This window comes from Thunnus thynnus, chromosome 18 (genome assembly GCF_963924715.1).
Source record: "Thunnus thynnus chromosome 18, fThuThy2.1, whole genome shotgun sequence".
Classification (NCBI taxonomy): domain Eukaryota; kingdom Metazoa; phylum Chordata; class Actinopteri; order Scombriformes; family Scombridae; genus Thunnus; species Thunnus thynnus.
The window spans coordinates 19,026,913-19,050,945 of NC_089534.1; the positions used below are offsets into that span (position 1 = coordinate 19,026,913).

The 24,033-nt window shown below is 38.6% G+C and overlaps 1 protein-coding gene across 1 annotated transcript in view; it reads right to left on the reverse strand.

Moving 5' to 3' along the window:
- The window catches only part of otofa (otoferlin a), a 78,059-nt gene that overhangs the window by 39,816 nt on the left and 14,210 nt on the right, over nucleotides 1–24,033 (reverse strand). The window contains exons 3-5 of the mRNA XM_067572302.1: nucleotides 18,989–19,077; nucleotides 7,776–7,875; nucleotides 4,187–4,386 (exon numbers count right to left, since the gene is read on the reverse strand). Of these exons, the coding sequence (XP_067428403.1) occupies nucleotides 4,187–4,386; nucleotides 7,776–7,875; nucleotides 18,989–19,077 (389 nt within the window). The remainder of the gene's footprint in view (nucleotides 1–4,186; nucleotides 4,387–7,775; nucleotides 7,876–18,988; nucleotides 19,078–24,033) is intronic.

The window sequence follows — 24,033 nt, forward strand, 5'->3', positions numbered from 1 at the left end:
GTGTTTAGCAATGCAATCCCATTCTCTAGGTATGAAAACTCTCTTAAAGGCCCCACACAGATGATTTCAATTGTTCTGCCTAATTAGACCCCTGGTTACGTTAAAGTTGGGTGCAGCTAAAAGGTCTAATCAGGCAGCATTAGTGAAAACACCTGTGTAAGTGAACTATGGGTGTGAATATGTATAACCACAAAATCTAAGATTATATGAATGTCACGTTTCTGTATTATCTAACATTTCTGTTGTTATGAATGTTTCTGCAGGGAGTCAGTGCTGCAATGAGCCGCCAGTGCCAGAGACACACATATGTTACAGCCCAATGGGATAAAGACTGGTGAGATAAAAGACCATGCAACACCTGTGACACGGTGCTGTGCAATGATGCATCATCAGCACACAGTATGATGCCAGATCTGTCTTTGAAGAAACAGCTATTTACACTGATAGACAAATGAATCGCACATAAAATCAGAATGGTAAATCATGGATAAATCAACAGTTGCCTGAGTAAATTATCCTTTCAACAGAGGCTTTGCTCAAGTTGAATTGTCTCCTTTGAGTGCAGATTTGATTCTATGCAAATGGATCATCCATATTTAAATGGTTAGAATAAACACAAAGACTATTTACAGCAATATGTTTCAGTGGGGCGATGCTGATTAATTTTGTTTCTGCGGGGGAAAATCCTGCCCTATTACTGCTTTGCATCTGTGTTAAAGTATGATCATACAATGTTCATCCCCATTTCATCTCATTGCTCTGCTTTGTTTCCAGTGTTTGATGTCCACAGATCAAATGACAACTGAGGCTTTAAATCCATTCTTTTCATGTCTGCCAAACGCGCTCCTCTGCATGCACTATTCAGCAGATCTGCTTCACTGGCAGTAAAACTACGCAGCAGGTGATTTATTTATTAGGAATAATAAAACCTCTGCAGAGCCGGCTCTTTGTGGTGTCGCAGATAGCACAAAATGCTTTATGGGTGCTGCCATAAATCATCCTGCAGGCCCAGAGACCATGTGGAGGGAGGCAGTAGCAGTGGGATGATTAAGTTTAGGGGCAATTTCACTCAATTAATGGGAAGAGGAGCAACCAATATGCCTTAATAAGCCACCTACACTCTATTGCATTCATACTGTGCAGTTATAATGAAATTCGATGCCCACTGCAACGTGCATTGAGCACAAACTTTCCTGTAAGCAGCATCCATGACCTTTAGGTTGTATGTGATATAATTGAAATAGACAGTAGTGACTGGGGTTCCATGTTCAATGTAGTTTGTTCCACATTCATGTATAAAAGCAGAACAGTATGTGAGAGATTTCTGATAGAGGAGTGCATCTCTGCCCCTTGGGTTTTAAAAAATTCAAAAAAATTATTCCTGTTCTCGCAAAGTTTTATGTCGAAAGTCACAGAAGAAGACTATGGCTATGACTTCGTCAAATGTATCTTCCTTATAGAGAGAAAATATTTCTGAGGAGACATTGCTGTGAAATGTTGCATCAACATGAAAGCGGAGGTAGAACAGACACACAAACCCGCACACCAAAAAAGATTTGAAGCACACAGCAGGCTGGTGGAAATGTACCTGGAGGCTAAACTGTTCAAGACATTCTCGTCCTCTTTATCCTCCTCCTCCTCCTCCTCCTCCTCCTCCTCTCTAGGGGAATTAGAGAGTCATCCCAGGTTATCATCTCCGGCACATTCATGCTTCATTTTGCGAAAAAAGGACAATTAACACTGGCTGTAGCGCCTCAGCATTCAGGACGCAATGAAACACTGGTAACATTCTGAAAACCTCTCATCCAGAGATAAACAGAGGAGGCTGGTAATTCGCAATGTAAGAGGTTTAGATGAGAAGTGGCAAGGCTATTAAAATCTTCCACAAGCCCATCAGTCTGACCAACACCGGAGTGAGGCAGATTAGAGCTGAATGTGGTAGCTAGGCTGGGAGTTACTAGTATTTTGTCAGCAACTGGTTCACTTTTTTTTTTGTCCAAGAAAAAAACTGCAAAAGCCTTTGCAAAGACTGACTGACAGCTCCTTGCTACCACGGCATCACACACCAAGGACGGAGGGCTTGTTCATCTGAAGGAAGGTGTGGAAAACAGATAATGCTGACTACAAGCTGACTACAAGTTTCCAGAGTTTGGTGAAGATTAGTTTGGTAACTACTTTCACCTCACTTTTATTGAACCCATTTACAGCATTTCTACAAAGCAGTACTTACTTTTATCTTTGTCGACCAAATCCAAATACTGTATCTGTTATATAATTCCTTTGGGATGCTCTAAAACTGAGATTAGTCAACTTTTCTTGTTTTCCTCGGGCTGCTTCACATCTCACATTGGCAGACTCTGAATAGTTTTAATGTTATGCTATAAAAACAGTGAAACTTCAGCATTCAGTGTCAACAAACAAAAATAAAAACATGCACACGACGGCATTCAGCCACACACACATATACACAATTTTTCACACGCCCATTCAATATGCAGTATAAAGATGGATTTATGGGTCTGGCTTTGCAGATAGTCTCAGTGGAAATACCACCCGCAAATGATTTCTCATAGTATTCAGCAAAAACACAACAAGGAAACTGCCGAGGAAGACCGAGTATCATGCAAAGAGCAGCCTGCGGGGCAGAGGTTCCTACAGTATTTCATATTAAATCTACATAACCTCGTACAGCCTGGGACCACTTGTCTGTTTTTATAAACTGCCATTTGCAAGGAATTATAAAATTATAAACTGTATAAACATCTCTAGCCACCCATGAGTGCTGTTGGAAAATTTTGTTAAGAAAAGCTTCTTTCAGTCTTTTTAATGTTGTCTGTTGTCTGGGAAGGACGAGGATTCCCTCAGGCAGCATGAAACCACTCATGTTAATCATGAAATTGACCATGAAAATGGGGATGTCAGCTAGGCTAAAACACATCCACATGTTAATTTTCATACACTCAATAGAAAAAAGGACAATTCTGATGTGCAAAATTAACACAAGATAATTAATTGAAAAAATATTTAGTATTTAAATATCAGACATCTTAATGGAGATGTACCATGCACATTTCCAGGTCTATATTCATATTCTGGGGCTCTACTGGAATATCTGTGCATGATTTACAGTTCAAAAAATGTTATGTTATACTGGCTCTTTATGCAGCCCCTCAGTTCAGCCTCTGTCTGAAGCAGGCCATTTTAGCTCCTGTCTCTTAAAGGTCCCCCTCCTGATGAGCTCACTCTGTTCTGATTGGCCAGCTTCCAGAGCCTGCAGCAGCTATGTAAACAAACAGCAGTGATAGGATTTCACTTATTTGTCCTGTTCTTTACTCAAAGTGGACACTTCTTAAATACATTCGTACATGTTCGAGCTGAAACCTGATCCAAAATATGCAAGTAGACACTGCAAACAACCTTCGCAACAAACTAGCAACAAAAAAAATACATAATGGACAGCCATTTGTGGACATGTGCGAATAATCTGATGTCAGTTTTATGGGGACGTAGAGGCAACATTGAAAATGGGGCGTTTAGAGCAGGCTGAAGCACATAGAACATAGACATCCGACATTATAACAGTACATAAATGACAGAAAATCACAAAAAGCATCTTATGTCCCCTTTAAGTAACTTATCATATGCTATAAGCTGTTTTCTACATAACTCTCTTTCCAACTGCACTGTTTATTTGCACAAATATTGACCATATCTGCATCATATACTAACATGTTAGATTATGTTGAGTACTCTCATAGTCACATGCGTAAAGATGTTCACAGATGATGACTGAGTTGATAGAATTTTCTTTTAACTTTGTATATTTGTAGCATTAGTGACTGGCCACTAGATCTTTGGTGTATATGCCCATTGTCATTTAGCACAGGACTCCTAAAAGTTCCCCTCAATATAGTGACAGATATTATATCAGCTTGACAGCATGAGGCCTCATGAACATGTGATGGCTCCATCTGTTAAACTCAATCCATTTAAGGGTTTTCTTTACACGTGTGCACCTGTAGTGCTTTTAACTTTAATGAGCTCTCTAAAACTTGAGTGTATATATGAAACAACAAATCTTTTTGCATAGCTATGTCCTCAAATTATTGACATCGTTTCACAGCCTAGTTGATTGTTAGGTAATAAAATGAAGTCATCATGGAAATAATTTGTATGTTTGACTCACTTTCTGAAGGTTGGTATGGATCCTTGTAAAGATCGTCCAGGAGATGTTCCTGACATGTGGCTTTGTCCTGACAGCAAGCTGTCCGTCTCAAAAGCAAACATCCCGTCACGGTCATCAGGAACATCCAGAAACTCCCCGTCACTCCACACGCCCACTGTGCCATCCATTGGCTGGTATCTGATCTCTATGGTAACGCTGGTCTGATAAAGGAAAGTTGATGACAATTAATTTACATTATCAGCAGACAATTAGCAACTTCCACAGAGGCCAAGGTGAGGTTATTGACTTCAGAGCATTTGGAGGAAACGTTATTTTTCAAAAATGTATCAAAACAATTTGTATAATAACCAAAAGGTGTCAAATTATCCCCCTTTTGAGCAGATCACATTATCTTTCCTCCCAGCTGCTTCTGATACTTCTATCATTCCTGCACCAAAATCACCTCAGGTCTGCTAAAGCAAGTCACATGTATTTTCCTTTTAAATGTCAATTCTGTTTTATCAAATACTACTTTGTGGTCTATAAGTTACTTTGCAGATGTGGCTTCATGGATGGTAATGTTGGACAGTCAGTCCACCACTTTTGTCCATATTGAAATATCTCAACAACTATTGGATGATTTGCCATCAAATTTAGTACAAGTGGACCCCAAAGGATAAAGCCTCCTGACTTTGATGATGCTCTGACGTTTCCTCTAACGCCAACAGCGGGTTGACATTTGTGGTTCAGGGTGTAATGTTTCACTTACATGGATCTCCATAAAATTTGGTTGCTCCCCATTGGATGAATGTTATAACTTTGGTGATCTCCTGACTTTTCATATAGCTCCATCATTGGGTCAAAATTTCCAATTTCCAATTGTCCATTATTTCAGTTTATGACCAAATACCTGCAAAACTACTAACCTCAGCTGTACTTTAGGTTTGTGCTAAGTAGTAAATGTCAGCATGAAATCATACTAAACTAACTAACTTTTGAGCATGGTTAACATTATATGTGCTAAACATTAGTATTTTCATTATGAGCATATTAGCATGCTGCATTAACATTGAGATATATTAATGTGAGTGTCTACAATTTTCTAAATTTCTTTTTGCTTTTACACTAACATTATCACATTGACAGGGTATTTATAGGCCAAATCAAGCCTGTGGTTAAAGAGACAAATTAAATTTTAGATCAACTAGCAATTTAAGGCTTACTCTTGGCAAGTCTATTGCAGTGCATTTAATTGTGTTTAGAAAAAGGCTGTCAATACAGGCGACAAACTTTGACAGGACTATAAATCAAATCTTCTCCCCGGTGTTTTACAGGGGAAATTTGGATTGACAGTAACTGCTAGTTTAATCCAGGTCAGAATCATGGGTGGCACCATAGTTTGTCTTTAGTGTCTTGCGGGCAGTCGGGCTTGTACAAATATTATCCTCCTGACAATGACCTGATCTTTATTACAAGGTGGCCAATTTATTCTACTGACAAAGACAGATGAGGGGAGAATATACACGAGGCCACAGGGCTCCCGTTCCCTCTCTCTGTGGCGCTCTCCCTTCCTTACATTCTCGCAAGGCAATCACTGTAGTCCATGAGGAGTTAGATTTGTTGCTATAGCAACCATAAAAGTGTGCACTTGTAAGTAAAAGTGTTGCTCTCAGGTTATAGCAGCTTTAGTTTCTTGCTACAGGGATGTACAGTTCTCCTAATCGTGTATGTCTGTGTGTGTGCGCGTGGATGTGTTTGTGTGTGTGTATTAAGCCCTAAAGCACTCCCATGCTGTGTGTCATCATCTCAGAAACATCACATCAGCACTCCTAGCTCCACTAACACAATTCTGCAGCTCAGGGTGTTTTAAAACGTTATACGGTAAAGCTTTCCCTCACACATCCTATTGTGCTGCTCTCTTCTCCACATACATATTCACTCTCACATTATACATTCAACAAGAAAACCACTACATACTCACACTCATCCTTGTTACTGAGCTGCTTTCTATTTAGCTGTTCTAAACACAATTTCCAATCAATAGAGAATATCTAGATTAATGTTAATAGCTGGCGTCCTAATGTGCTGATGTTGCTAAGAGACTGTTGTACTTCCTTCAGATCTTTGTTGATGCAAAAGATCTTAAATGCCTGTGCTTTAATAGGCCAGATGATAGCTGTTACTTCTTCTACTGGCACTGCTTCAGGTGTATTGGAAGATTGATTTCCCCATTTTACATTCTTCTATTTGTTTGTGAATGTATATCACTGGGGAATAAAATTCATTTAAATTTGACTGCTGTAATGTGAGTCAACAGGGTTTAGTAAACTGTTTCTGGACTCCAGATTCCCCCTTTTTTTCCCCTTATGTAGAAAAATAAATTAATTCCACTTACATATTTTGCATAAGCTTGTACCAGCTTTTCATCTGACTGACATTTCTCCCAAATATATACTCACATATTTGATATCTATGGAAATTGCACTAGAATTTAGAATATAATTCTTTGCAAAGTTTAGCTGGACAGCATTAGTTTATACTGATGGATTTAGTGGGGCTTCACTGATGTTAACATTGATGTAACCGACCCGTAGCTGCTGTTAGCATTAGTTGATTTGTTGGCCACTTGGGAGAAGTGCAATAAACTGTAAACACAACATATGTTACATACCACCTTGTAAACATATCACCTTGTAAAGTTGATCTAGAGAACATGTTAGTAAACAGCTGCCTATTTAAACATCCAGCAGAAATGGAGCAACTTCAGCATTTATTGAGTTATGTTTCTGACTACCCAGTAAATGTAAGTTCAGTGTTACCTCTGCATGCTTTAAACTCTGTTTTTGGTCTCCACCAACTCCTGAGGGAAATATCTGGCTCTGTAGCTGCTAAATGTTCCACTGTGTTCAACGGATAGTCGATAAATTTGTCTGTCTGCTCTTACAGTGGGTTTTTAGAGTTTTTCTCTGAGAACTGACTCTGAATCTGAAAACGATGCTGATAAGAGCCGTGACGGTGAACCAAAACAGTAAAGTTGTGTCCCAAAGATACCAAAATAATTAGTTGAAGGACCCTGCAGAGTTGGGTGGAAATGGTCAGTTACATTACACATAATCATCCATTGTTAACACAAAACAAATGATAAATGCAGCTTTCAAACTGTGTTCAAACTGAATGTGAAAGAATTTTCAGGGTTGAAACATGAGTGGGTGGAGATTTTGTCCTTGATGGCACGAAGACAAAGACTACGCATCTTAATTTTCGTGCCAGAGACAAGAAATAAAAGGAGAGCTATCTGGAGGAAAATAGCTGAATGAACTGGTGTTCATGGTAAGTGTGGAGGTCAAACAGAGGCTGAGCTACCACACAAATACACAGACACTTTCATTATTAGGCATTATTGACTTTTTCTTCATTCATTTGAAATCATTCTGGCCTTCATTTACCTACTGCTGGTTTAGAATTTGGACAGATTCATTAGACAGATCTTTTCTCTGTACACATGTATTTAGCATTACTCAATCTACAGGGTCTCTGAAAATTTTAACCTCCTCACAACCCCTGTAGGCCGGTCACTGTCACCCGGTGTGAGAGCAGTGTTTAGCTTTACCTTTATTGATGTGTTGTTATCGTCAATGAGTGTGTCGGTCAACTCTAGGTGTCCTTCCTCAGCCACTTTCTGAAGTACCATACAGAAAGTCCCCACCAGTCTGCAGGAAAACACCAACAGAGAGCCATACTCGTAAACAGAAATCAATACAATCAATACATGACATGTGTTTATGTCCTTTGTTCCTCCTCTGATGACCATCTCTTGCCTCTGTGTGAATATAAAGAAGAAATACTGACAAATAACATTTTTTTTTATTCACCAAAAGCATCTGTTCCCCACCACTCTGTCTCACTGTGTGCAGGTGAGCGTGTGTAATGTGATAGAGTCATGGACAGACTGCTGTGCTGTGGGTGCTGTTGGATATGTGCTGTGACAGACGCTGAGAAAGTGCCTTTGTCACCAGCTCACTACAGCATGTCACACCTCAAAGCAGCTCAAAGGAAATGCATAGCAGCTCAAGTCATAGTCAGACTTACACTGTCAATCATTCCTCCTTTTCACCAAGTGTCTCGTCTTCGTCTTTATTTTGTACGCAACTATGAGAGGTGTACAATTTGTTATATCAACCCTCATCCCGTCTTCATCATTTTTAACACACGATAGTTGATTTGCTTTTGCTGATAACATGGTATAATCTGTGGTATTGTTCAGTGTATTTGAGTTGTGTTTGAGCTTCTTTATACAATGTAATAGCAATGTCAGTCATTTTCAGCAAATATGCAAATTCAGTGCACACATAGACAATGATAAATATAGAATAGCTTACAAGATGACTCAGTAGGTTGCCAACAAGCTGGTTGTGTATGTTTGACTTTATCAAAAACACACCGTCATTGGATTGTCTTCCAGTTGTATAAACTTGTTTCTCTTTGTTTAACTTCTACAAATGAATTTCTGGCAGACTTTGTGCTGCATGGTGCATTGCTGTCCTCCATAATAGATAGACTACTGATAGTTTGGTTTCAAGGGGTAGCTCTGGGATCTCTTTGTTTTGTTAAATTTAAACACAAAATCCTCAGGATTAAAACTTCAGATAATTCAACAACTAAACATAAAAAGTATAAATGTACTGCTGCACTGTTCTGAAATGGTTAAACAAGTTACACACACTTGCACAGTCTGGGACTCCAACTCAGCAGCAGTTCTTGGTCCTTTGTGACTTGCTGCTGGTTTTCAATTTAAAATAGTTGCCCGATTGCTTGCTGTGCACCAGAGCCATCACAGTAACACAGTAAACAAAACAACAAAAAACAAGATCCTATTAAGAAATCCTTACTTATTAACATCTAGATTAAATGACTTCCTGTACTGTGAAAGTTGCTAATACTGCTGATCCCACTGAGAATCCACTCTGCTGCCTTTTTGCATATTTAGTTACTTACAGCTAATTGTTTTGTTTTTATGCTCCGTATGGTTGACTCCTAACACTCTCAACAACCAACCTGTTTAAACCATGGGCAGACACTTCCAACACTGAAGCTCTGACCAGCCTACCTGTACAGTGTGTAAAGAAATTACTTCAAATCTTTGCTGTGACAGACAATTTACACATTTCTGTAGTAACTGTCTCTAATCACTGTGATGGGAAAATGCTAACTGCAAGTGCATCCAAACAAATACAAAACATTTACTTTAAATACTGTGTGAGTCAGATCTGCAAACATTTCAGACAGCTAATTCTCCAAAGCTTTCAATACATTTCAGAACCTGACAGCAAATTTCAGCCACTTCTCTTAAAGGTAGAGTCAGTGATTCTGAAGACTGTTCAACACACTTTGTGTCAAATTCAACAAATATCTCATCATGGTCCGCTAGCTGTCCGTTCTGTGTTTGCGCTAAAAAAAAAATCTGGTGTTCATACACAGCAATGGCTCTGTAAATGGGAAACGAACAAAGTGGCTCAGAGCAAGCGACACAACACCATAATAGCCAATCAACAATAGGGGGCATTTGTGCTTCTCCATGCACCTTGGAAGTAGGTGAAGTTGTGCCAGAGACCCTCACTCTGCATCTACGGCATTTCTGCATCTGCACAGAACAGGGGGAAATCATCAGAACACAGCTGTCTCTGTGAGGACATGACAGTCTCTTGTCTCCAGCACCCATTGAATGGCGGGGGAGGGTTGGCGAGCTGGAGAGAGAGAGCTGTGGCCAATTCACATAGAGAGAGTTTTCTCATGGAACAGATACGCTTCCAGTTTATTAAATATATCAATCCACACTGAATCTGAGACAGTCTCACTGAGACCCCCCGCGCTTTTTTGCATTCAGAGTCTGTTCCTGTTTAGTGAAGCACAATCTGAGCAGGCAGCGGTTTAAATCACACAAATATCACGCTGTATATGTGTTTTGAACGTATTTACTGTATCAATGAATCAATAAATACAAACACTGTTGATTTGTTCACGTGGAGCCAACATACAAACTATTTTGGCGCAATAAATTTCAGTCAGCCTGGTGAAGGCAGTTTGTCCGTCCACTGTCCTCTCAGCTCCCCAGGAGCTGCAGCTGACAGATGGCTGCTTCTGTGGACAGAGACGCTGAACGCAGGTCGAGTGAGAAGTGGGGAGGCCGCAGAGAGGCGGAGAGTGTGGATGAACTGTTGTGCTCACATGAGATGAATTTTTTTTCTACTTTTCTGATAATGTGAGAGAGGAACAGAAGTGACTCTACAGCTGACGCATCACTATGGATTCCGCCATATTTCTCTTTTGGTCGTTGCCATGGCAATGTGCATCCATGAGATGGAGCATGAAAGGAGTATAGTGTATTTGTTTGAGTGTTTAGTTCAAAAATCAACAATCTTTCTCCAGAATGACTGACTCTACCTTTAAGCTCACTGCCCCCAAGAACAAGTAACTAAATGAATGAAAACACCATTCATTCACCCAGAACAAGTTTTCTTTTCTAAAGCTGTCTGTTACTCGGATTTGCCGAGAAATAGAAAAATGTTCTCTCAGTTTGTTTTCATTTAAACTAAAGCTGAAGGCTGCAGGGCTCAGTGCTGGACAATATATTTCCGATTGAATTTTAACTTTTTCCTTTAAATTTTGCATTTAAAGAAAAGACTGGTCCCAGATTCGATGACTAAATTGACAAAAATTTAATTTGGCAAGATAACATATTTGGTCACCAACCAGCACCAGCAGTTGTTTCAATCACTAAATTTTTGAATTGCTTAAGTTTTCACAACATGACAGATTATTTTTTCTTAATAAATTCAACCTCATGGTTTAATTAATGTCATCATGTCATATCGATATCACTGTAATTACCTGTTTCTGACTTGTAAATAGCTTTATGTTGTATTTACATCCAGGAAACTGATTAAAATAATCTGCTTTGGAGCTTAATAATGCAGAAGTGCCTGAAAACCAAACAACTTTGGATGCCTCATGTTTGGCAGAGTCCCTCATTTAAGGTAATTAAACCTAAATATAATGCTATATTGTCCATAACAGTATTTTGAAGCCTCACAAATAAAATTATAATCATACAACTGTATTGAGTTGTCTGATGATTTGAACTGAGCAATTAAAAAACATGGGAATCATTCCAATCTCCATCTATCGCACATTGCATGAGTGTGGCAATACGAGAAAACTGGATAAATAGCTTCAATAAACAAACTTAATCAAATGTCTGAAGGAAGAAAGATAATATAAAAATGTTTGTTAAATCCAGCTGCTTTTTAAAAAGTATTTCCTCAAAAAACACACAACAGAATGAGACCTTTGACTGTTGTGACATTTCTAAGATCATTAGACATGAAGTTCAATTCTATGCTGCCCAGGAATCCTTCATAGATAATAATAGTGAGAAGAAACCCAGTACAGTCCCCATTCAGCTAGCCAATTAGAGCTGATGAATAATTTAAAGAGTTTCCCCCAAAACAGCGTGTTGTTCATAGAGCAATCAGTAACAAACAAAGAACATGCAGTGCAGCCACAACCATATGCCATTTCCACTATAATGGTCACTACACCAGTTCTATCTATACACACACACACACACACACACAACACAGCATGTTCACTGCAAATAAAGCTTTGTTTTAAATTTCAGTGCATGCCTGATATGCAGGACACAACATACTCAAATAGAGTGAGTCATAAGGCAAATAATCACCAGGCTGGATATGTCCGCAGGGAGAGATAATATCATACAACAAGGGCATACAATCAATAGTTTTACTACTTAGCATCCACACACACACACAAGCAGGCAGGAGGACCCAGCAGGGATCATGGGTAACGATGTGAGCCGCCCAACAGGACTATGGGAAGAAAAGAGTGAATGAGTACAGTACACAAAAACACACAAATGCTGTACACAGTCTGCACCTCAGTATAAAAAAACAGCAACTACTGTCTTATTAGATTTATAACCAAAGCAATACAATAATGGCAGTGGGTCTTTATCAGTTGGCAAATAAAAAGAGTGCACACTGTTTATCACCTGCTATTATTCCTCCCCTCTGTGTAGATTAATCTATCTCTCTCTCTTGCTTTATCTCCACGTCTGCCCTCACTTATCGTTTTTTGCTCCTCTGGAGCCGTTTTGAATGATGAATTCAACCCACAGTATAAAGTGAGGAGACATTTGTCAGCTGAGCCTCAAAACTTAATAATGAGGTAGATTTAGACTTCCAGAGCTTGATTTCACTTTAAATCCCACTTATTTAAAAAAAAAAAAAAAAAAAGTATGTGCTTCCCCTCAGGTGCTTTCTCTTTGGAGGAGCATATCTGCCAGGCTTCACTGAATAACTCCACACTCAGTTTTACAGGTTTGACGTGACTGAGGATATTGATGTTTTTGTGCAAAAAACTTTTTCTTTGAAGATGGATGGAAACTTTGCAGTTCTCAGCAATATCTATGATAAAACCAATCTGCTGCAGTATAATCCACTCTTTTCTCTTCTAGACAATAGTGATCAATACGTTAAGGGCTACTTAGAAGAGCAAATGGTCTGTCATTTCCTTTCAGCCATTGTAACGTGTGTACAAGTGCTGAATTATTGAGCTGAGCGGGGCCTATCATGTTCTGGCTCACTTTTTAGCACTTCAAAAGGTGGCATTCATTATTGATTTAAGTTCTGCAAACAATTTACTTTCATCTGCTCCATAATTCAGAGCTCCCTTCCCTTTCAATATGTGTTATTTTTCTTTGCAAGCCTCAAATTTCTGCTGCAAATCGAAGCGTGACTATGACGAAATATCTGGCTCAGGTGAACCTGAGAAGCAACTTTGAAATGTAAAATTTTTTTTTCCAAGTCAAACAGAGTTGTTCTCAAGGTTGCACTAATCCGACACAGCTGCTGGTAACTCAGCTAGGGGACAGTGTGAAATGAAAATGTTACAGCAGGGGTACATGATTTGCCCTTTAAAGGGAAGAGGAAAAGCCTCTGCCAAGCACTGCCCCCCATTGGCGAACACACGCTGATAGAAACTTAAGAGGACTCAGCAAACATTTCGTACACATTATGCACAAGGATAAATATCTATTGATTCACATGGACACAGTCGATACTCCAGTGTTTCTCCTTCACACAGACACAAACATAATAGAATTTGCTAATCGCAGACAAGCCTCGCTTTTTGCTGTCAGTGTCCATCAGCACGTCATGCTCTCAGCAGACTTTTTAACTGTCCATGTCACCAGACCAAACAAACATAAAAAATTATATGTAAACACAGTATGACCTAGATTTGATTTATTCAAATGTCAGACTGTTTGAGGAACAATAGAGGAAAAAATAGGGAGTAATGGGATTGTTGTTTTCAGCCAGAGTAACAGGTTAGTAACCCTGCATTTTCAGACTAGACGGTAAATTGAGTCTCAATTTGTACAAAATGGAGGGATTATATACTTGTGGATCCAAAATAAAAGCCCCGTTGCTGAGCTACAATTCCATGTCCTGTGGCTACATGAAAACCAGAAATCCACTGTACTGTAAAGATAAAGAGAAAGTCAAGAAGGGAATAAAAGAAAGAAGACAAGATTTGATTTAGTGGTGAAATCAGAAGAGGAGAAAGATGGAGGAAGATTAATTTGAGCAGCGGGCATCATGTCAATTGTTAACAGTCTTATTTCAGAGGAAACTAACTGCAGTAAAACTCAAAACCTATTTAAAAGATAAAACGGGGGGAAACAGTAAAAGTATCAAAAAGTCTAATATACTGAAGTTGTATATTCGCCCTAAAACAACAGAGGAAGTAGTTCAAGGGCTGTTTCAGAGGAGAACTCGGAGCTTGTTTACCACATATCTTTCCTTCTGATTGATAAGTGTTTGTGTCAATGCTTCTGACTGCAGTGCAGAGCAAATAAAGTTTTTAGTATTCAAGACTGACGTTCAGATAACACAAGTGACAAGTCGGATTTTCATTCTTTCTCATCTTGTTTAATCTCAGGGTGTGCAGAAGTGTCACAAACAAATCTGTGACCTGTTTATCCAACACTTCATCTTCATCCATCTCATGTTGCTCCCAATTATATGATCTGAGTGAATACAGCAGCAAGTTTGTGTTGCACCAACACTTGTTACAAAAATAACAGCTGCTACATGAAGAATTTGTCTTGACACAAAGTTCTTTATTCATATTTAGAGCCATACTGATGAGAATGACAGATAATAGCATACATGAGGATTTATCACTTATAATATGTAATGGCAAATAATCAGAGTTCTGTATTTTGATGCTGCTATAATATAAAATATATATAAAATATATCAATCAATGTAATGTATTCTTATTTCAAACTTTTACACATCCTGAATCCCTAAGTGGCAAAGAGGTTAACTATTTAAATAGCATGACAAAATATCAAATCCTTCCCATTTTACAGTCATTGAATGAGCTCTATGTGGCAACATAATTAGGCCTTGCTTTTTTTCAATACACCTGCATTATTGCATTGTTCTTTACCTGTCTCAACCAAAATGCTTTCAACAGGTGCCACACTGACATAACTCAACTGCCATGACTGAGCCTTTGCAGTCAAGACCCCAAAGCTCAGGAACATCCTGCCTAAAGAGAGCCAGCCAGTTGAATCAGTGCCATCTTTTAAATGACGTTTCAAAACTTTAACTCGTACTGAACACTTCCCCCAATGTTAAGGGTGTTTATTTTTCATGAACTCGTGGGTTCAGCAGCAAATAACAAATATGTGAATCACTGGGTGGTCACTGGGGTCATGATTTGATTCAAAAAATGAATTCTTAAATACAAATTTAAAAAGCGATTGATTCAGTAAGGCTGGTATCATATTTTTCAGTGAAGGAAATGTTACCATTTGTCTTTGAAGGTCTTTCGCAGGACGTGAAGGCCTGCAGCTCCTTATAAAATGAGTCTGCCTGGTTTCACAGAGACCAAAACTAATGGTGCAGGCTGATTTGTTATGTTTTAATAAACCGTAACAGCCTTGTCAACCACTTGATGTATTCAGGCTAGAAATGTAGACTTCAAAGGATGAACTGGGGCAGAGTAACAGTGCTAATCATGCAGTGAGCTTGCTGCAAAACATTTGATTAAGTAGTACCCTTATGATTTCCAAGGACCCTCTGAAATTCCCCTCTGGACCAGCCTGAGAGTCACTGTCCTCGGGGTGGAGGCCTTGAATATAAAATCATAAAAACTCTTTGCTCCAGTGTGCAGTCACTCACGTACAGCTGTATTCCACAGCTTACAGAAAATAAAAGGAGATCTCTTGGCTGCTTGGAAAAAAACAGACAATAAATCATGATCTATACGCCACTACAGCACAGAGACCATCATGCATCACTGCTTTCTCTTTGTGCTGCTGTAATGTGATCGTACTTGCAGTCGCAGGGTGCGACACATTGACCTCACAGTGTGTTGGTGTCTCTACAGTGATGAGGCAGATCAGTTACCCTGGTAATGATGCAGCCTGTGGACATATGGAGCAGGTGTGAAAACAACACAAGCTATGACTCACCTTGAATTATTTACCCACTTAAATGTGTGTCGTGCCGTGTTTATTTGCGTGTGTGTGTGTTTGTAAGAGTGCTTGTTTATGTGCACACATTAGTCTGAGTGTATAATTAGCTTGTGTTCATGAATCAGCGTTTGAGCTTGTGACCTTATTAAGGACAGAGTAGATTTAAAAGTTTCTTAAATGTTTTAAAATAGAAACTTTTGCTTTTTTTCTCTCCAATTCCCCAATGGATCACTGGTATCCATAATTTATATGCTGAAAACTGCACAGTAATGGTACAGTGCTTCATGTAATATATATTTAATTTGGCCTGAGTGTTCAGTGTTTGAGTTTGCCACAACAGAAAGATGAAAATTTAGTGCCAGGTTATAGAATGGTTTTGGACGTATGAATGGCTGCCACCCTCTTTAGTGATTCAGTGTTTCAAGAAGGTCTGGTGTTAATGGCAGTTTCTATGATTTGAAGAGCTTTTTTGGGGGATGTCCTCTTCCTGTGCCAAGGCCAGGACAATGCCATGTTCCTACGCATGTGCAGTGACGTCTGCCTTACACAGAACTACTCTCTGGAAACTGAAAACGTGATCGCTGTTATTCATCCTTGGAACCATTTCTCAACAAACTAACGTGACCGTAATCTTCATGGCAAAGGAACAGGTCACCCAGTGTAATGGTGTGGCTCAATGACATGTTTTCATAGTTTTCAGACAACAACGGAGGTCTATGCACAGAGGAATAACATATGAGGATTTGGATACACACACAATACTTGCATGTAGGATCAATTCATTGTTGGTTTGGCTTTGCACATGAGATTTGGCCATAAAAATATAGAAAAACACCAGCCAGTATACTCAAAAAAGTCTGTATGCACACCAAAAAAAGTTTTTAAGTGTGCTGTTGATCTACACTATTGTTCCATAATGCAAAACACAAAAGATCTCACAAAACAAAAAAATAATATATTAAATATTTGAAAAGCTATTTTTCTTCTGTAAAGTTTTTTATTCTTAAGTTGTAGATTGTAGTTTTGTGTACTACCTGAAAAAAGTATACTATAAATCTTATTATATACTGTGTACAATTTGTACATTACAGCACTGTATGGAATTAGGAGACAGCATCAGCAACAGAAAAATAGCCTTAAAAAATGTCAAGATGAGATCAACACAAGTCAACTTTCATAAATAATGTATATCCCCGTATTTCCTCAATTGATGTGAAAAACATTAAGTTAACTGCTTCTACCTTGTCAGCTGAAAATAATGTTGGCAGGACAGATAACGCTCTACTGACTGGTGACAGGGCAAAATAACAACCCCTTGTAAAAGGGAAATGCGGTCTTTTTATCAGGCTAGTCAGGTTGCAAAATGAGTTTCAGATATTTGTCCTGTCTCCTAAACTTTTTTGACCCTCTATGTGTCATGCGTGGCTGTGAAATTATTTTCCTGTTTCTCTTTTCCTCTTCTCTTTGGCACCAGAAAAATCATGATGACAGTTAAGAGCTGCCTTGAGGTAGAACTGATGCAGCATCTGTCTGCACACCTGTCAGCTTTTAGCTCCGCGTTATCTTGAAGTGGATGGGAAACATGTCACCACCTATTGTACAGTACACAAATTCACACACACAACTACATGTACACACGGCAGACAAGATAAGGTCACACAGACAAACTATAAAGACATACGTACGAATGTATAAATACCAGCTGCACATAGACAAGCATACTAAGGTCTAATAACGAATGTGTGGGCAATTTCTTTGGATGCGGTCTGGACACGTCAACCAGCCAATTAAACGCAGCAGCTCTGATCATCTGATTGGATTGGTTACGGACAAGGGTGGCGGACAGGATTCCTGGCACAACCAACCTACGTCTTTTCAGATCTGGATACATCCGTCTGAAGGGCTACAGTGCAAAATACAATCGAAGGGAAAGACGGAAAATATGAAAAACAAAAAGAAGATGATGAAGAGGAGAGAGAGAGAATTAATTAAAAGCGTTTAATTAGCCAGTTTCCACACAAATGGTTTGTTTGAAATGATATGCAGCACTCTTGAGGCAAGTTTTAGTATCAATGCTTTGCTCAAGAGCACTTTGGTAATTAATGTAATGTAATGTAATGTAAGTTAATTACATTAATTACATTCATATACAGCAAATACATTTTGTGAGAAATGTAATGCTGGATGAATTACGTTTTCTCTCAACATAATGAGAAAATGTTGCTAATTAATGTAGTTGGCGAGTTGCGAGTTGTATTGAAAGTATGAGTGAAAAGTTGAGATACAATGTACCATGTTGTTTTTATTTGTCACCAAAATATCTGATCTTGCTGTACAATATCCACTAATAGAAACTACAGCAACATTAAACTTTTTATGGTTGTGTTTACACTGGCAGCACTTTAAGGTTAAGGTCGGGGAAAGATTGCAGAGTCTTGGTTTAATACAGAAAAAACTCTGCAATGACTTGAAGCATGACATGTTTATTTACAGTCAAGAGACACCACAATCTTTCACTAGCATTAACCCAAGTGCTCTTGTTGCCTAAACATAACCACATTCCTGCATTTTGTACTCCCCTCCATCCACCCCGACCTCAGAGCGATACATAAATTTAGTGCTTCATTCATTTGACAAATTGTTACATGCGAACATAATCCGGGCAGCGATTACATCTGCCACCACAACATAACTGGGAAAATAATTTAGTGGTAAATGAATGTGATTTGTAGGAGACAGGGTGGAACTATGACAGCAAATTATGGATATTCTCGTTAATCATTTGGTAAAGCCATTACTAGATCAAACACACACACACACAATAAAAAAAAAACCCCACTGCAAATAATTAAAGGATAAGACAGATTGAACGTGCAATCCCAGCTGCATCGTCCACTTCAGCATCTTGTTTTTTTTCATGATCTGATTGTTTGAAGAGCACGGAGTGACAAATGTGCCCATTACTGAGGATCTAATGCTGTTTCATTACCTCCACCCCCCCCCCTAATGTGAAACTCATTCATGACTGTCTCTGTGGCTTGCAATCTGTTACACACACAATTTAGTCAATTTAGAGCAAGCTATCAGAGAATACAGGTCTATTACCCTCCAGCTAAAAAACACGCACTGTGTGTCATTGTGAATTGGTCACAGAATGTGGCAGGAAGGGCACTGAAATCAATAACTCTGAAATCCTGTTTGGTCTGGTAAGCGTGGTTTTAGGAGAGTCTGAGAGCAATAGTACACCTTACCTGTTGGAAAAGACTTTGCTGTAATTGTACACTTGGATCTCCAGCATCTCGTTTCCATCCAGCCTGCTGGCAATCGGCCACCGAAATGTCTGAAGGGGACAGAAAATGTAATGTTTAGAACACAGCAGGGCTACAGTCACTGATTACATTAATTATAAATTATTCTATAGTTATCTTTCTCATGAATAACTTAACTTTACTTAACTTTGTTTATAAAATATAAGGAAATTGTCAAAGATGTCTGTCATATTTTCCCAGAGTCCAAAGACATTGAATTTACAATTAAATATAACAGAGAAAAGCAGTAAATTCTCACGTTTGAGAAACAGGAAACAAATATGTGATATGTATGTTTGATAATAAATTAAAATGATTAGTTCATTATTAAACTTATTAAACTTATTTCTATCACTATTCAATGAAAAGGAAAAAAAAACACTATGATGTTAAATGTGACTGGTTTTCATTAAAGGGATCATTTGCTTCGCTTATTTGCTTTCTTGGTGAGTTACATGTGAAGACTGATACCTCATGTCTGTTGCATGCTTTATATTTTCCTTCATATTTAGCATCAATTTTGCAGATTAAACAAATAAGCTATAACATGGTGATTAGTGAGCATTAGATGTGTTAGCAGTTCACACACCGTCCAACTCTGAATGTAGGTTTAGCAGTGGTTAACATTAGCAAGACACAATATGTACTGTAAAGAAGACAACTTTGGAGCTACTAGGAGGCCCATTTCTCTGCTTTTGGCAGCTCCTGCACCATGCTAACGTACTGGACCAGTCTGTCCACTGAACTGATATCAACCTCACATCACGGTAAGATAGAGTGAACAAGCCAATGCCCAAATTATCAGATATCAATGATATTAATAACAATGTAAATACCAAACAATGTAAATAACAAAAATTATACTTAATGTCATATTCTCTTACAGTACTCATCACTAAAAAAAATGCAGTTAGCCCATCACTAGGGTCAGGCTAGCTGTTTTCAGTCTTTATGCTGAGCCAAGCCAGCTAGCTTCATATTTACTAGTGGCATCAATCTTCTAATCTAACTCTCAGCAAAAAGCAAGAAAGCATGTCCTCCCAGAATGTTGAACTATTCCTTCTAGGAACAGATTCAAGGCCTCATGTCAGCATACATCCGTTCCTCTGAAGTGTCCTTGAGTTTAAAAGAATCTCCTTCAGCTTCAGAGGTGCTTTTCTGGAGGGAATAAAACGCCGCACTGTTTTATTTATTACCATAAACATCTCTAGGTTGTATAGCACCAACTAAGAATATTGATAAGCTTTTTTGCTGCAGCAGGCAAGCAAAACTGTACGGTAATGAATTCTGGTAAATACCTTAGATATCCCTGAGAAAAGACCAAGTGTGAAAACAGCTTTGACTGATAACCCTCCTTAGGCATTTTCAATATAATTAACTCTGAAATAAGGGTTTTAAAAGATTTCAGGTTGGCTCCTTTCATGCAGCTTTTACAGGAAGGGGGGAAAAAATCTTTGTTTCAAACAATTACATCAGAAATCTCCTCTGTGATGTTTTCACTAATTGGCTTTGTCAGGCTGATCAGAAACTCAGTATGGTACTTTCTCTGTTCTTCATACTGGTAAACATACAGTGCATCTCTGTTAAAAGGCTTGTCATTCATGAACACAAACTTAACTCTTTATTAGCAGAGCCTTAGTTTGTCAGCTGAGTTCAACTAACCCACTTCACCAACTACAATGACTGATAATAGTCTTTATATATTACTTCTCTAGTCACAATAATTGATATTTATTTTAATTTATTAAAAAATGTCATAAAATCATAAAAAAGACCATGATACAGCCAGAAAATATGTTTTTATAAAGCTGAATTTATCATTATTACAAAGTCTCCATCCCCTCTTTTTAAACTACATTTCTGAACAGCCAGTAGTATCCAACGTGAGGCAACGAAAGACTCTTATGGGAATAAATGATCTGTGATTTAACTTGGTGCATAGTCCATCCAATCACAGTGACCTTTAAAGAAAGGAGAACAATTCTGAAACTAAGGTAGTGAACTAGAACACTTCAGTAATCATTAGTGTTTCTACTTTTTGTTTTTGGGTGATTTTTAAAAAACTTTCTGAAAATATTTCACAGGAAAAAAAAGCCTGAACAACTTCTCTTAAACTTCTCATTGAAGCTCAAATTAGCGAGGAAATGAATCCTAAAACTCACATCGAGTTTGTTGCTACTGACTTTACACTGGCAAACAGATTTTCATTCATCATGAAGTTTATTTAGGTTGGATGCACAAACACTTTAAAAGACTGCTGTTGGAGTTTGATTTAGAAGTAGAAAATTATGAAATATTCATCCTTTAATACCTGTGAGGAAAGTCAGTAACGATAGATGTGCGAAAAGCATCTAAGCAATTCCTGTTCACAAGTCCCATTACAGGCATTAACATGCACATGAATAAAGTCTGACGCCAAACCATGATAAATTATTCTGCTAGTTAATGTTGATCAACTATGACGAGGCTACAAGATTGGGTAAAGAAACACAAGCATTCATTATAATAGTTAGAAACATGTTGAATTGATGTGTTGACTCCCATTCAGTAAATCAGCTCCCTCATCTGCACTGTACTACCATAAGGAAAGAGGCTGTACTGAATGAGGGCAGAGGGGATAAAGGTTGAACAGGTGATTTAAAACTCATTCACCCCCTGCTGATATTGGCCTCTCATTCAAGAAAACACTGCAGGCTATGAGGCAAGCGATCCATCAAGTCTGTCCCATTAGTGAATCCTGGGGTTCCCCACCTGCGACTGTAATCCATAATGGTAGACCTGCCTTCAAGGATCTGTGGATGTGTGTGTGTGTGTATTGCATTAAACCATCACTCTCTGCCCACAGGCCCTACAGTCTGTGTTTCTCTCTCCAGACTTCAGCCAGGCATGACCGGTGCTGCTGTCTCTTCCTTAGCTGCGTTTCATAGGCAACATTCAGTCTGCACAAAGCCTCAGAGTGATGGTCGTTGGCTCAGATTACAGCTAATACACCCATACCACATCTCATTTACAACTAAATCTCTTCCAGTGTGTTTGAACAGCCGAGAGAGAAGGAGAATGAGAGGCCTCAGCGTGGTGTTAATGTTGCACGGATGACGGCACACACAGCTAATGGAGGAAATGACAGCTATACACACACATACCAGTGCATAACACACACAATAGCTCAAATGATACATACAGACTACTGCAAATGTGATTATGCTTTGTTTATCCAACACCACTGGGCAGCCACATTATTGTCCCCAGAGTAAGAAAACCACTTATTTTAATGTGTTCCTGCACAGACAGTACAAACACATTTCCACACACACAAAACACAGATGTACTAACTAGGCCTCTACTTGCAGTAATGCCATTACGTGTGTCTCAGCGCTTCACTCATGTACATTCTCAGCCATCGTTTTCAACACTACTTACTGTATCTCTGAGGTAGCAGACATACTGTAAATCCACAACATGAAGGAGTAAGCTGTTTATGCCAGCATAACAGACAAAAGTGCTTACAGTGGTTTAAATACCCACACAATGCAGACAAATAAAATGAGAGCAGGGAATCCATTAAGGTGAGAAAGTGGAGAGGTTTAGCACGCTTCAGCTGTGGGCAAGTTGAATAGTGCAGCAGCATTGCTAACAAACAAAGGGAAATTGGATGCAGGGTTACAAAAATCAAAGACACCTATACACTTGCAATATTGACTCAGCATTTTTAAAAACTCACAAAAGGGGGCCATGTTGCAGCAACGTTAGCTGCAAAATATCCACATTTGTCTCAAACACACTTTATTTTCTGAAATAAATGTGTAAAAAAGCCAAATTTAAACATATAAAAGCATATAATTGTCTTCACACTCACAAATTGACTTTACTCAGTTCTATTTATTTAACAGGCACCATAGAAATGTCTCATTTTAATCTGTATGAAACACAACAGATGAAATTTATGGATACTCATTATGTTAGATTCAGCGTCGTCATGGCTACCCCAATAAAATTTTTATGGGATGACTATATCACCAGGTGACCATTGGACACATTAATCAAAAGGTTATAAGGCTCCTGTTGGCAAATAAAAACAATAGTGCTACAAACATAAGTGCCAGTGCATCACCTGCTAAAGAAGAGTTTTAGTTCCAAAGATCATATCATGCACGTTTTCATGCATGATATGATCTTTGGATAAACATGACAGTGGATACAGCTGATGGAGCATGTAACATCTGAATCTAATACATTCTGTAGTGGAGCAATGAAGAGTAAAGTGTTTGGAGTTCAAAATCTGATCTACTCAGCAGCTTGTGTTTTATATAAATAAAACTATTTAAGAAAAAATGTGCGTGTTGTTCTTTTATAATCTCTTATCAACATGTCTACAGGGAATCTTTCTCATGAAGCTCACTTTTCCTGAGCCTATAAAAAAAGCTATCATAAATGCCCCCCAAACTGTAAAAGTAAATACAAGTACACTTCTGATCAGTTGATACTTTTGCACAAGATATTTAAAGGAGCACTCCAACAATTTAATATTGCATTCCCTTAAAGGTAAAACTGATGCAGCAAAGGCTGAGATATCCTGACTTTTACTCCGTAGACAGGGTCAGGCTCCAAACAAAATCCTGCACTTCCCATAATGCAATTCATCCTTGCTGCTTAGTAAATGTCTTTCTAGCAGAGGCTTTCTTTTGAAATTTGTAGTCCACAAGACCAACCCTAGATTACTCAAATGATAATACACAAGTGATTTTCTCAGACTTGACAAAGCTCCTTTCACAGTCACAAAATATTTCATACCACTGAGTATTACTCCCTGTGAATATTGAATAAAATTTGACGTGTAAGATCGACAAGTAAATTGCCCCTGAGTTCCATTCAGCTGCCTCAGTTTCAAGGTCCTGACATGTAATGGCGCACTGTAATGGCTTCCCGGGATACTATATGTAACACCTGTGCTTTTCCTCCTATGGCAAGTGAAAATGTCTGCTGTGGAC